The 15,139-nt window shown below is 44.6% G+C and overlaps 1 protein-coding gene across 1 annotated transcript; it reads right to left on the bottom strand.

Annotated features, from left to right (window-relative positions):
- Nucleotides 1-13,673: 13,673 nt before the first annotated feature.
- On the bottom strand, nucleotides 13,674-14,381 carry LOC123460750 (translation initiation factor IF-2-like). Its single transcript, XM_045149685.1, has one exon. The coding sequence runs from the start codon at nucleotides 14,379-14,381 to the stop codon at nucleotides 13,674-13,676; it is 708 nt and encodes a 235-aa protein (XP_045005620.1).
- Nucleotides 14,382-15,139: the final 758 nt, after the last annotated feature.

The raw sequence follows: 15,139 nt of genomic DNA, 5'->3' as shown, positions 1-15,139 counted from the left end.
AAGATTTGATTAACAGCAAATCAATACTTGAACCTCATCTTCCAATTATAATTGTGTTTATTGTCTTTTTTCCTTTACACATTCATTTTTTCCAGCTAACATCTGATTGTGAAATTGACTAATAACCTTGGAAAATAGCATGAGAATGAGGGGAGCCAGACAGTAATGGAAATACAGCAGCCTATCAAAAATTTATGAAGGTATAAAAACAAGATAATGCGAAGGTTTCTTCTTGCTGCAAAAACAAAATATCACAGAATGTGTAATTCACAAACAATAAAAATTTATTTCTTACTACTCAGTCTGGTGAGGGCTTTCTCTCTCTCTCATTCGGCTTGGTATTTTGCTATTGTAGTCTATGGTGGGGACGCACATGGTAAAAGAGTCAGGAAAGCCAATGGGCCTAGCTAGTTCCTTCCAGCCTTTTTATAAGGTACCAACTCCATCCATGATGATGGGGCTTTCCTAAAGATTCTGCTCTTCATACTGTGGCATTGGGAATTAAGTTTCTACATGAATTTTGGAGGGACATTCAACCCATACCCAGTGGTGTAGTAAAAATGGAATATGCTTGAAATACTCAGTGTGGGGTGACTCATAATAGGACAGTGTCCTGAGGAATGCCTTTTCATCTGGGAAGCCCTTAGTACAATCTAGAGATATGATCTAGGAGAGGCCTGGAGTGTTTTCTCACATTTTAATCCTGTAAGTTAAATTGTTTGTTCTTTCTAGGACAAATAAATAGATTGCTTCCTAGTCTTTGGTCAATGCCAAGGTTACAGCAAAAGAAGAGAATGTGTTTTATGTTTCACTCAGAAACCTTAGTTTATTAAATAAAAAATTCTAGTGCCTGTGATCCCAGCAATGAGAGGGGAGGAGACAGAAAAATTGCTTGGGCTCCCTGATCAGTCTAACCAAAAACCAAGGTGCTCTAGAGCCAGTGGGAGACTTTGTCTTAGAGAAATAAGGTGGAGAGCTGGAGAGATGGCTCAGCAGTGAAGGTGCTTGCCTGCAAAGCCTAATGACCTGAGTTTGATTCCCCAGTGTGCATGTGAAGTCAGATGCACAGTGGCACATGAGTCTGGAGTTCGTTGGCAGAGGCTGGATGCACTGGCATGCCATTCTTTCTGTGTCTCTTGTCTGTCTATCATTCCCTGATTGCAAATAAATAAATGAAAATTTTAAAACATGAAATAAGGTGAAGGAGGGATAGAGAAGGAAAATATACTTCCCTGTGAGTTGTTGGTCAGGGTGGTACCAGATGCCCCCAAATCAATACAGACAGTTTTCATTGCTCTTGGTTACTACCAGAACTAGATGTTAAGACCCTATTGCTGAAGATACTACACACTTTGGATGCAGGACACAGAGGAATCAAGCTAGAACTAAACTTGAAACTTCTTCTTGGCTGACTAACTTTCATAGTGCCAGAAGGTGCTATGCAGGCTGCTGGGGGAGAAAAATTAACAATTTTACTCAGCTATGGGTTCTGCGTGCTCCACAAACAACCTGCCAGATAAGATGTGTCCACTGGTGCAATGGTGGCATAGCTGTTATGGGGGTACCCAACTGCTTTCAGATTGAGTTGGTGGCCTGCTCCATGGGAGGGAATTTATGCCTGACACTGTAAACCTGGTCAAAAGCCCATTCTCTCTGTCTCTGTCTCTGTCTCTGTCTCTCTCTCTCTCTCTATATATATATATATATGTGTGTGTGTGTGTGTGTGTGTGTGTGTGCCTCTTTCCCTCTCTTGTTCTCTCAAATAAATAAATAAAAATTAACTTTAAAAATTGTTTACACTTATGCCCATAGATTGGTGCTGTTCTCAGTCTTTGTCAGAGAAGCTTCTTTTTGCAGTGGCTATCAGTTAATAAAGAGACTTTTTTAACTAGTCAAATTTTTGATAATAAGTGGAGGTTGAGTGCTCAGTGAGACATTTATCACCCCCTCTAAGGATCAGAGGACATCACAGAAGATGCGGCAGCAAGAGAGTAAGAGCCAGAGGATGGAGAGGAATTCTGTGAAATGCTGTCTTTGTGGCATGCCTGTTGCCCTCATAACGTCACAGCAGCTGTGGGTACCTGCACACAGTCTGCACAAGACTGGGCTTCTTTACATTACGTCATGGATGGGAAGGTACTCATGAGACCCACCCTGCCTGAGGAGCAAACCGCCGACACTTAGTGGTTGCTGAAAGAGGGAGTTGTTTTCTTCAGTGGTGTAGTCCCTGGTAAGTTGTCTGTGCCCCAGTAAATAACACCCCACCCATGCTCATGTTTGTGACCCTAATTAAATTCTGGAGGTCACAAAAAAAAAGACATAGAAGTATGGAGGGGAACTTTTGGAGAAGAAGAAAGGGTTCAGTGATATGGGAGAAAGGACAAGGGGGTAAGAAAGGATGATAGGGAGGTGAATATAATCAAAGTACATTATATGTATGCATAGTGTTCAAAGAATAAAAAATAAAGACTTTTATATAACAGACTCACAATAAGTATTTATTTGTTTTACTCTTAATTTGTCAATGCCCTGCTCTCTGGTGTGTACTTTGGTTTAATCAGCAAGTGAAGTTAATAGTCCATGGAAATTGGTGTCATTTACCAGGGCAGTGATCTGCGGCAGGCATTCATGGTTGGATTGGAAAGGTCATTTGAGTCCTGTTGGCAGCCCACTGCAGTGACACATGGCAGTGTTCCCTCCTCAGAGGAAGGTTCCTGCATGCAGTCAACTGTCCGTGCCCAGGGAAACTGCTGTCACATGTCAGTGCTCAGGGGGAAAAGGTGCTGCCCTTGAAATGCGCATCTCAAAACCATGGCTCCAAATACAAACAAGGAGCTTCCTATGCACGCGTTTGCATTTTCTCAGTTGTCTTCAACTTTGGATTGGACCGTCAGATCCATAGTTACAATGATGACCTTGACTTCTCCACCTGTACTGTCCCTTCACGCTCAGATTGATTCCAACCTTCTGAAGAGGCATTTCCACAGAACCCTCACGTGCAAACAGCCAAGCCCCCAAGCTTTCCCGATCCCTTTCCATGAGCTTGCAAAGTAAGAGTTCACAGTTCCTCAGAGAAATCTACTAAAAGCAGTACAGTTATAGAGGTTAACAAGCGGGTTTTGTAATAGGGCTCAGGGGAAGAGAATGATGGCCAGCAGCTTCTCTGACAGCTTCAGAAAGAAAAAAGAAAGCGCTGGTCTTTAGCTAAGAAGGTATCTCAGAGGTAAAGTCCCTACGAGGACCTGAGGTTGTAGTCCCAGCCCGCATGTTAAAGACAGGTGTGGTGGTATATGCCTGTAGCCCCAGCACTGGGGACGTGGAGAGCCAAGGATCTCTAGTGCTTGCTGGCTGGCAAATCTAGCCAGGCTGGTGAGCTAGCTCTAGGTTCAGTGAGAAACCCCATCTTAAAAGCCACAAGCAGGGACTGGAGAGATGGCTTGGCAGTTAAGGCATTTGCCTGTGAAGCCAAAGGACCCAAGTTCGACTTCCCAGGACCTGCGTAAGCCAAATGCACAAGGGGCACATGTATCTGGAGTTCGTTTGCAGTGGCTACAGGCCCTGGTGCACCCATTCTCTCTCTGTCTGACTCTCTTCTCTTTCTCTGTCTCTGCTTGCAAATAAATAAATAAAAATAAAAATATATCTTTAAAAAATGTCACATGCGGCCTGGAGAGATGGCGTAGCAGTTAAAGCACTTGTCTGCAAAGCCTAAGGACCCAGGTTCGATTTCCTGGTACGTACATATGTAAGCCAGCTGTACAAGGTGGTACATGCATCTGGAGTTTCATTTTCAGTGGCTGGAGGCCTGTGTGCCCATTCTTTCTATCTGCTTCTTTCTCTCTCTCTCTCCCAGAAATAAATTTAAAAATATTTTTAAAGACCACATACATGGAAATATGTATATGTACACACACAAGCATATGACATACACATACCTATATACAAAATTATTTTTGAAAAATAAAAGTAGGTGTATCACTTCTCAGCTGTGTAAACTTGTAAAAATTACTCGTGTAAATGTTATCCTTCTCATCCAATCAAAGGGGAGATGACTCAGCAGATAATGCTCATGGCCTGGCACCTAAGGAACAAATATAGGCACTACCAGTGCCACTCTTGGTCCTTCAGCACAGATTAACCCAAAGATAGTGACAACCAAGTTTCTAAAGGTATCTACTTCCATTATAGTGTAATGTGTGTACTCATGGAATTATAGAAATTTCTAGAGGAATTTCATATAAACATATTGAAATAAGAGTTCTTTGCAATTTGCTTAATAACTTCAAACATTGCTTGGCATTTTATCACATGATTAAGCACAAACATATTAATCTATTCCCCAATAACTGGATATTCAGGTATGTTTTAGTCTGTTGACTTTGTTCTGGAAATTACTAAGCAAATTGCAAAGAACTCATGGTATATTTCAATATGCTTATGTGAAATTCCTCTGATAATTTCTAGAACTCCAAAAATTCCTTTGGCATATGGACATAGAAATGAAATGGATTTTGTAGTGTAAAGATACCTGAAATATTACTAGATATTACCCAACTGCTCTTCAAGTAGTTGTGCCAGTTTAGACTCCTACTGATAGGTTTATTTAACCCCCTTACCTTGTACTTTTAATATTTGTTCTTGCCTGACTTAGAGGGGTTTTTTATCTTATAGTTTTGTTTCACCTGTTTGTTTTTACAAGTGACTGTCTTTTTATTACTTTTATTTTATTTATTTGAGAGAGAGAGAGAGAGAATGGTCACAACAGGGCCTCTAACCACTGCAAACAAACTCCCAGATGCATGTGCCACCTTGTGCATCTGGCTTACATAGGTCCTGGGGAATTGAACCTGGGTACTTTTGCTTTGCAGGCAAGCGCCTTAACCACTAAGCAATCTCTCCAGCCCTCCAGTAACTATCTTAATGAAATTATTTTCACTTATTTTTCCTAGAATATAAGTGAAGATTATCAGGTTTGCATATGTTTATATAATTTGCCTGCCTTCGATTTTTCCTGCTGAGTTCAAGACATTTGTTAAGGGATAGTCATCATTTGTTAGGCATGTTTTAATACTCCTCTCCCAATTGTTGGGTTTTCTTTGTTAATTTACTTTGTTAGTGGGATCTATAGTTGTAGAGATCATATGACGTACTAGTTACTTTGGTGCTGCTATGACCCAAATACCTGACAGAAACAAATGAAGGGAGGAGAGATTTATTTTGGCTCATGCTTTCAGACGATTTCAGACCATCACAGATAAGTTGGCCGGGTGGGGCAGCTGAGCCCATGGTGGTGGGAGTGCATGGGGGAGGACAGCTGCACAAATGATAGCAGACCAGGAAACAGACTTGTAGCAGAACTGGGGAGCAGGGTGAAGCTAGAACCGTAAACATCTCAACAGAGCTACTTCCACCAGCCATGCTCCACCTCCCTAAAATTCCCCTGCCTCCCAAAATAATGACACCAAGCTGAGACACAAGGTTCAAAACATGAGCCTGTGGGAGACATCTCAGATTCAAACCTTAACACACAGTTAGAACCAAACTTTCCACTTCCTTATTTTAATTAGCTTTTAAAAAGTCTCAGGCTACAGAGATTGCTTAGTGGTTAAGGCACTTGCCTATAAAGCCTAAGGACCCAGGTTTAACTCTCCACTACCCACATAAGCCAGATGCACAAAGTGGCACATGCATCCATTTGTAGTGACTGGAGGCCCTGGTAAGTTTCTCTCTATCTCCCTTCTCTCAAATAAATAAATAAAATATTAAAAAAAATAATTTTTAAAAGCCTCATGTATGTTCTTCTTTTCAACTCACAGACCATATTAGTAGCATCCTATGTTTTTCTGTGGAAGTTCTAGAGTTTTTGTATTGGTAGTGCATGTCTCCTACTTTTACCCAATGTTCAGGAGTCACCTGACTCTTGTATATTAGACTTCAAAGCAAATGTAGCCCTTTAGACATTCAGAAAAATAATCACATCATCTCAAAGAAGAAGTAAGTTCAGATTGGCTTTAGACATCCCTTACATATACATAGAAAAGAATCCAAAAACACTAAAGGCTGAACAGGTGAGGAAAGGTCTCTAGAGAGGACTCACAAGCCTGTAAACCTCCCACAAAGGAGGCAGGATGCCAAAACAAACGGTACACCCTGAAGGGAGCTCCAACACCCCCTGTTGGAATAGCCTCAAGAAGTTTGAAAAGGACTTTGTTGGCAAAGGGGAAGGAGAACAAGGACTCACATACATTGCCAGAGGAAATATAAACTGTTACAACCCCTATCATGCTCAATTTGGCAGCAGTCTTTAAATATAAAACTTCTGATCCAGCAGTTGAAATTCTAGCAATTTGTCCTATAGAAATAATTATGAATCTGTAGGTGAAATGATATATGCATAGGAATATTCATTGCAGCCCTTTTTGTTTTTTGTTATTTTTAACTTGTTACCAACAGCTTCTTTAAGCAGAGACAATATACCATGATCACAATCCCCTCGCACCCTTCGCATGTCCCCCTTCCCAAATCTGTCTCCACTGAACCCCTTTTTTCCATTCTATTTTTAAGCAATTCTAGTTACTTTTACTATGAGCTAGATATTTCATACACATTTTTTCATTTTTTATTTATTTGTGTATTACAGACAGAGAGATGTGTGTGAGAAAGAATGAATGGGTGTGCCAGAACCTCCAGCCACTGCAAAGGAACTCTAGATACATGCACCACCATGTGCATCTGGCTTACGTGGGTACTGGAGAATTGAACCTGGGTCCTTAGGCCTTGCAGACAAGCATCTTAATCACTATGTCATCTCTCCAGCTCCTCTCTTCTATTTTAATATCTTTTTTCTTGCTATTACTTGTTAGGTAGTGACAGCCACCATGAAGTCATGAATATCAAGGCCACTTTGTATCTAGAAGACAGCATTGTAAGCACTCCTCTCCTTCCTTTGGCTCTTTCACAGCCCTTTTTGTAATAGTAAAAGGTTGGAAACAAATTAAATATTTCACCAGGTCAGTAAATAATATCATGGCTACAAAAGAGAGCTCAGTTGCTAATGAAGGAGGCAGTAACCCATGCATAGTTGTAGGACTATCACTGCTGTCACAGTTACCTTTTTGTTGCTGGCACAAAACACCCAGTCAAAAGCAGCTGGTGAGAGGAAAATTGTTTTGGCTTAAAGTCTTGAGAGGAAGCTCCAGGATGACAGAGGAAAGTGGTAGAGCAGAGGCTGGACATCACCTCCTTGCCACAGCAAGTGGCAAGAAGCAGCAGGAGAGTGAGCCAAACTCTAGCAAAGGGGAGCTGGCTATAACACCCCTAAGTTGGTCCCCAGCAACACACCTCCTCTAGCAAGCTTTCACCTTCCAAAATCAGTTGGGAACCAAGCATTCAAACATATGTGTTTATTGGGGACATCTGATTCAAACCATGATGCACTGTGAGGTTAAAAAAAAATCTGAGCACATACAATATAGCAGGTGACTAATATATTTTAAACATAAGAAGGTGCCAAATATTCAAATGTGCACAGAACAAGCCAAGAAAGGTACCAGGGTACCAGGGATGATACCAGGGTATCAGGGATGTGGTGATAAAGGTTAATGAAGGAGGAACATGTAAAAACTTTATGACTATTGACTTTATTACTTTTCTTGCTTTGATCTTTCTAAAACCATAGACTTGGGGCTGGGGAGATGGCCAAGTCAGTAAAGGGCTTGCCATGAAAGCATGAGGTTCAGATCTCAGCACTCATGCTGAGCATGGTGGTATACACTTCTAATCTAGCATTCAGGAGACAAAGACTGTCAGATCTCCAGAGCAAGCTGGTTACCTACACTAGCTGAATTGGTTCTGGATGTAGTGATAGACCCTATCTCAATAAATATGATGGAGAGTGGGCTGGAAAGATGGCTTAGCAGTTAAGGCTCTTGCCTGAAAAGCCTAAGGGCACAGGTTCGATTCCCCAATACCCAAATAAGTTAGATGCACAAAGTGACACATTTGTCTGAAGTTCATTTGCAGTGGCTACAGGCCTGACATGCCCATTCTCTATCTGCTTCTTTATCTCACTCTCTTAAATAAATAAATAAATAAATAATTTTTACAATATGGTGGAGAGTGATTGAGGAAGAGAGTTGATGTCAACCTCTGGCCTATGTACCAGCATACGCATGCATTCACACATACATAAACACATATGCACATTCATACCACACACACCTAGAAAGGAAAAGAAAATCTTCGTCTTTTTTTCTTTGCATGTGTGCAATGTGTGAGTGTGTGTTTGTGGATGCCAGAGGACAACCTTTTGTGAAACTTCTTGCCATCCACCTCTTTTTTATTCTGGGTATCTCATTTACTTGAAGTTTACCAACTAGGGTAGACTAGCCAGGGAGCTGCAGGAATCTGGCCTCCACAGTACTGGGATTATAGCTGCTAGTCACCATACCCAGTATTTTACATGAGGACTGGCGATCAAACTTAGGTCCTTGTGCTTATAAGACAAGTATTTTATCAACTGAGCTGTCTTCACAGTCCCCCAAATCTTAATACATCTTGCTAGAATTTCACATAATTTCTTAATCTTTACATAGATTTTATTTTCTCTTTAAATAATTCCTTCTGCATGTGTTATTTCTTTTTCGGTGTTTACACCATTGTTCTATAACTAGTTTCTCATTTCAAATATTTAAGTAACTCTTTGTAAGCCTTTCCTTTGTTCTGATAAGTACATAAACTATTAGACATTTACAATTTGCTTCCAATGTTGCTTTACTTAACAGCCAATGCTTTTGGTATGCAATTTTCTTTCTTTCCTTCCCTTCCTTCCTTCCTTCCTTTCTCTCTTACCTACTATCCTTGTCCTTCCTCTTTTCTTTCTTTCTTCTCGTTTTGTCTTTCATTTATAAGTACTTTAGTTTCTGTTATAATTTTTCCTTTAGCCTATGAATTAATGGGGAGTTCACCACCCTTTAAACTGACTCGGATTTTGTTTGATAGAAAAAAAGAAAAGGAACACACACATATCAGAATCAGTAGTAACCATATGTCACCTGATATACTTACACTTGACTTTCTTCTGTACCTCACAGTCTACTCCTGCAAGAATATCACTACATGAAGGCAGGCACTTTACTGTCTACTGTGTTAACTGCTCTACTCCTGGCACCCAGAGCAGTGCTTGGTAAATGGGCTAAGTGCTCAATGCTTTTTTCATGACATAAGCATTCTCCAGTGAGAACTGGGAGTGCTCACACATGCCTTTAAGGATAATGAGGGAGGTAAGAGAATTGCCATGAGTTCAAGGCCAGCCTGGGCTACAGAGTAAGTTAGTTTCATAGCACCTATCAGAGTGTGACCCTGCCTCAAAACAACACAAACATGGTAAGCACTGGGTGGTTGCCATTCCCTCGTTATCACTATGGCAGGAGTGCTGAGATGTGAGGTTGTTTTTAGGATGGCGATTATTACTAACAATAGTTTTAGGAATGCTAACAGAAGTGACATCTAAGTGTTCCTGAAGGAATTTTTTATTTTATTAGTCTTTTTTCAAAATCCATTTATTGGGGCTGGAGAGATGGCTTAGCGGTTAAGCACTTGCCTGTGAAGCCTAAGGACCCCGGTTCGAGGCTCGGTTCCCCAGGACCCACGTTAGCCAGATGCACAAGGGAGCGAACGCGTCTGGAGTTTGTTTGCAGTGGCTGGAGGCCCTGACGCACCCATTCTCTCTCTCTCCCTCTGTCTTTCTCTCTCTGTCACTCTCAAATAAATAAATAAAATTGAACAAAATTTTAAAAACTTTTTTAAAAATCCATTTATTGTCTTTTGTTTTGCTATTCAATAATTTATTTTATTTATTTATATGTGAGCAAGAAAGAGGCAGAGAGCAAAAGAGAGAGAGAGAGAGAGAAAGAAAGAATGAATGAATGGGCATGCCAGGGCCTCCATCCATTGCAAACAAACTCCAGACGCATGTATCACCATGTGCATCTGGCTTAGGTGGTTCCTGGGGAATCAAACCTGGATCCTTTGGCTTTGCAGCCAAGCACCTTAACCGCTAAGTCATTTCCCCATTCCTCAATGATTTCTTTTTCTTTTTTCTTTTTATGAGGTAGGGTTTCACTTTAGCTCAGTGTGACCTGAAATTCACTATGTAGTCTCAGGCTGACCTTGAACTCACAGTGATCCTCCTACCTCTGCCTCCCAAGTGCTGGGATTAAAGGCATGCCACTACGCCTGGCCTCAATAATTTCTATTGCATGTATTATTTCCCCTTTGGCCTTTCTCTCTCTCTCTCTCTCTCTTTCTTTCTTTCTCAAATACAGAGCAAGTAATGGATGGGATTGGCTGTAAACCAGGTCTGAAGTTCCAGTTGGAGAATCAGTGAACAAACTAGTTCTGTCTAATTACATCTAGCTTCCTGTATAAGAGAATTCTAGAAAGCCTGTTGAGGGTTCTCCTCTGTCTGAACTCTGTAACCTATTTGCAGAATAGTAAGTTCTCTATAGTCCATGGAGTGACTCCAACAGGGAGGAAATGGCACAATGTGTCCTAAAGATAGGGGTTAGCTGTTTCGTCAATCCTTCTTCTAAGCCTCTCAGGTCCCCAGATGTCTGTTGATAGATTCCTCTGCTTGGTAAAAGATCAATGTAGTAGTCAATGGTATTTGCACTGACCACTCAATCCCCAAGCTTGGGGATTCTGTAGAAGTAGGTTAGCAGGAGGCTGGCTTGTTGAGTGTAACAGAGGGCCTACCCTTTTGCTATAGTATGTGCAGTTAAGAGAGTGGGGTCAGGCTGGAGAGATAGCTTAGCAGTTAAGTGCTTGCCTGTGAAGCCTAAGGACCCTGGTTCAAGGCTTGATTCCCCAGGTCCCACATTAGCCAAATGCACAGGGGGTGCATGCATCTGGAGGTCGTTTACAGTGGCTGGAGGCCCTGGTGTGCCCATTCTCTCTCTCTACATGCCTCTTTTTCTCTCTGTCACTCTCAAATAAATAAATAAAAATTTAAAAAAAAAAGAGAGTGGGGTTTCTAGCTGGAAGCCATAGCCACAAAGTCAGACACCAGTCTCCCTCCCCACCCATCTGAAAATTACAGGATGTTTGAGCTGGAAAGATTGCTGTGAAACCTAATGTTCTAGGTTTGATTCCCTAGTACCCATGTAAAGCCAGATGCATAAAGTGGCACCTGCATCTGGTGTTCATTTACAGTGGCAGGAGGGCTTGGCATGCCCATTCTCTCCCCCCCTCTCTCTCTCTTTGCAAATAGATAATAAAAATTAAAAATTTAATAATGAAAATTACAGGATGAGTGAGATAGAAAAAAGAGAGGAGGGCTGGAGAGATGATTTAGCGGTTAAGGCACTTGCCTAGAAAATCAAAAGACAAAGAACCCAGGTTCGATACCCCAGGACCCACGTAAGCCAGAGGCACAAGGTGCACATACATCTGGAGTTCATTTGCAGAGGATGGAGGCTCTGTCGCATCCATTCTCTCTCTCTCAAATAAATAAATAAATAAAATAGTTCTTAAAAAGAAAAAAGAGGAGAGATGGTTCCACTACTTAAAATGACTTTATGACTTGAATTTCTTCATCTTGGTGCACATCACTTACTAAACCCATTTCCACTTAATGTTGACCATTCTGAAACAAGTTCAAAGGACATTATATGACAGAGCATGGTAGCACACACCTTTAATCCCAGCACTTGGGAGGCAGAGGTAGGAGGATCACTGTGAGTTCAAGGCCACCCTGAGACTACATAATGAATTCTAGTTCAGCCTGGACTACAGTGAAATCCTGCCTCGAAAAACCAAAAAGAAAAAAAAAAAAGACATGATTTCTTTTCTTTTGCACTTTCAAACATGGATGCACTATATGCAAATAGCATTTTCTCCATATCACCTCTCGGGACTGTTGTTTACTGCGCAGGATGGCCTTCCGTACCGAGATGCATAACTTGCTTTTCTGAACTGAATTTTCCATGGAAGTTGTCCAGCGCTCCTCTCGTTCTCAAGCCCTTTATCTGACAGTCTTTTTTCTTCCTCCAGATAATGGCTGGCAGCAACCCACAGCGCAGAGGTTATATGCTGCACTTTTGAAAGAGTCTTGAATGGAGCCATTGTGCCCCTGAGATGGTCTGCATGTTTCACTGAGCAGAGAGCAGGGTGTAAAAAAGGCACCTTGTATGCAACTATTGGCGAGGTTGGGGAGTGAATTAAAAATCTCCAGAAAGTCTGGGCAGTGCTGTTCAGAGGAGCAATGAACCCTCTGGAAGTACTGTTAGCTCAGACATTCCAATGCGGTGAGGCAGCTCGGGGACTGGGCTCCCTCCAGTCACATTTACAGTGGGAGTGAGGGGGCAAGCACAGTGCATGGATCTGGACCCCTCCCTTTGTGAAGATTTGGGGAAGGTGTCCCTCTGCAGGGGTGGGACCTGTTGAGTATCACGCCCAGGTAACTGTCCTGCTCAGGGGACCTCCATTAGCTTTGGTTTATAATGGTGCAATGACTCACTTGGAGGATTTGATGGTAACTGCTTGTGCATGCACCAATTTGTAGAAATCTAATTCCCACATCAAATTTCAAAGAAACCACAACCCACCAGAAGGTTGAGGGTATGAGGTGATGATAATGCTTGATATTACCAGATTCATTAAATGAGTTATAAAACCACAACACAATAGTATACATGAAATAAGGTCCACCGTGCATATTAGCACTGAAAGAACATCTGCTGGCTCCGTTCACCTGTCCAGGACAATGTACAATAAGGGATTTGGGTAAAGGACCATTTATTTTCCATTGATCTAACCGTAGTATCCTGAGTGCTTAGTGAGCAAAGAATTTTCTCTGAGCCCTCGGCAAATGCCTTCCCAAACCAGCTCTTTCGGGGGAGGGAGTAATGTGACTTTTCATTAAAATCCTAGAGTTAGAAAACAGCAAGAGTGTAAGGAGCAGGCTGGCAGATTTTTCTTATGGGCAGAATTCTTTGGCTGTCTGGTGTATTCGTATTCCAGCCTCTCCTGAGCTCTGGAGGCTCCAAGGAGGGGAGATCACTTTTAAGAAGGACCCGAAAGGGCTGAACTTACCGGAGGAAAGTGGGTGGGAAGGTTCATAGATGTCTCAGCTAAATGCAGGTTCGGGGTTGGAGCTGTTGTGTGATCCGTCCTGGCCAGGGCAAGTGGGATTCCTCAAGCCATAGGGATGGAGGGGGCTGGCAATGGGGAACTGTTGAAGGGTCCTACATAAAGTTGTGGAAGAGAAAGAATAGGCTGGTCTTGGTGGTTTGATTTGGTCCAAGGGGAGGAGGGATGGTAGGGGATGCAGGCCACAGGAATTGGTCCTCACTGAATGCGGAAGGCATCAGGTTCAGGATCTTTGTAGAACAGGTACAGAGGGGAGGCAGGCTGGGGGAGGGGATGGCACAGTTTAGGGGAAGAGGAGGAGGCTCTCCGAAGAATGCGTAAAAGCCAGGCATCAGTGGCCAAAGACGCTGCATGCAGAGTCTGTAGGGCCCGCGGCTGTGCTGTGAAAACCTCCACTCTATTTGGAGCCCACAGACAAACTGTAAAAGGGGAGTATCTCCAGAGCTGGGCACACTCACGGAGCTCTGCAAGTACTTGCTAAATGAATGAATGCCTGGCAGTGAGTTGAGTCTCCATGTTGCCAACTACAAAGGATGACCTTGGTCAAGTCCTTGAGCGCTATGGGCCTCAGTTTCCAAGATTGCCAACGAGAGAGCTGGTTCCCGCCCACCCACCCCCATCACTGGCTCCCCCACTCCCAGGCCCGGGCCTGCAGGGGGCTCCCGGGAGGGGGTAGTGGGTGGGGGCGCCGGGCTCCATCGAGGGGCCGGGCCGGGGTGGCCCGGGCGGGGGGTGTCGGGCCCCAGGGCTCCGCGCGCCCGCCTTCCCCGCGCCGCCGAGTCGGGGGCGGGCCCGGCCCAGGCCGCTCCCCCGCCGGCTGCCGGGCGTCCCGCGGCGGCGCTCGCGGCCTCTCGGCGGGCGGGCGGGCGGGCGGGCTGGTTCTGGGAAAGGCCGGCCCAGGGCGGGGGCCGCTCGCCTCGCCTCGCCTCGCCTCGCCTCGCTCGGGGCGGCGCGGCGCACAGCTCCGGGGGCGCGGGCCGAGCGACGGCGCGGGCGCTGCCCGGGGCGCGGCGGGCACTCGCCCGGCTCCGGTCCTGCGCGCTCCGGGGCATCTCGCGGACACCCAGCCGGGAGCGGGCGGGGAGCTCCCGACGCCGCTGCGGACGGACGGACGGACGGACGGGCGCGGGGACCGACGAGGTGAGCAGCGGCGCGGAAGCTGGGTCCCCGGAGGATCGCGGACGGACGGGGAGAGCCGCGCGGGGGAGCGCCGGGGCACGAGAGCGGCCCATCCGCGTACCCGGCGCGCGGTGCCCGCCGCCTCCCGGGAGAGCGCCCGTGGGACTGTGTGTGCGTGGGTACACCTAGCAGTGGCATTTCAAGGAAAGTGCTCAGAGATTGATCCGCTTCGAGCCCTAGGAGACAGAGCACTGGACACGGTCCCACTCTTACCTGATGACTAGGGGTACACCTCTTCCTTCGAAATATCCCCGACCTACCAAGTCTTTGCAGAGTCGGTGTTGAAGTGCACAGTACACGTTGGCTGGGTTTCGCCCCTCTCCTCGAATTTCAGCCATCCGAAACTGACTCCGCCAAGTATTCCGTGTAGGAAACATTTATTGTTCGATGGCTGGTCGGTGTCATTTTAAATGACGAGCTCCCTGGATAGATAAGCAGGGCTGACTTGGTTGGAAAGTTGTATATATGCATTGTTCATAATTTCATCTGCATTATGCAAAATTTGCCCGTAGGATTAGTGGTCCCCCTTCCCCCGCCCCAGGCTGTCTTGTAGGAACCCCCGGTTAGGGAAGAGTGAGACCACTGTTACAGAATAGGCACAGCCAGTCCGAAACACTGGCGCCCAGAAGGAAGACTGTCTTGGGATGTGGTTGCAGGTGACACCCTAGGAGCTGCACACGTGGCCGGCTGCCACTGCAGGAAGGCAGCCGTCTCTCCGAGTGTGACCACGGCCTGAAGAACCTTCTCTGAACAGCGCCCCACAGTGTGGTCTACAACATCCTTTCCTCTTCTCCCCGACAGTTAGCTGTAA

This window comes from Jaculus jaculus, chromosome 1 (assembly GCF_020740685.1).
Source record: "Jaculus jaculus isolate mJacJac1 chromosome 1, mJacJac1.mat.Y.cur, whole genome shotgun sequence".
Lineage (NCBI taxonomy): Eukaryota > Metazoa > Chordata > Mammalia > Rodentia > Dipodidae > Jaculus > Jaculus jaculus.
This window is presented reverse-complemented; position numbering and strand designations above follow the sequence as displayed.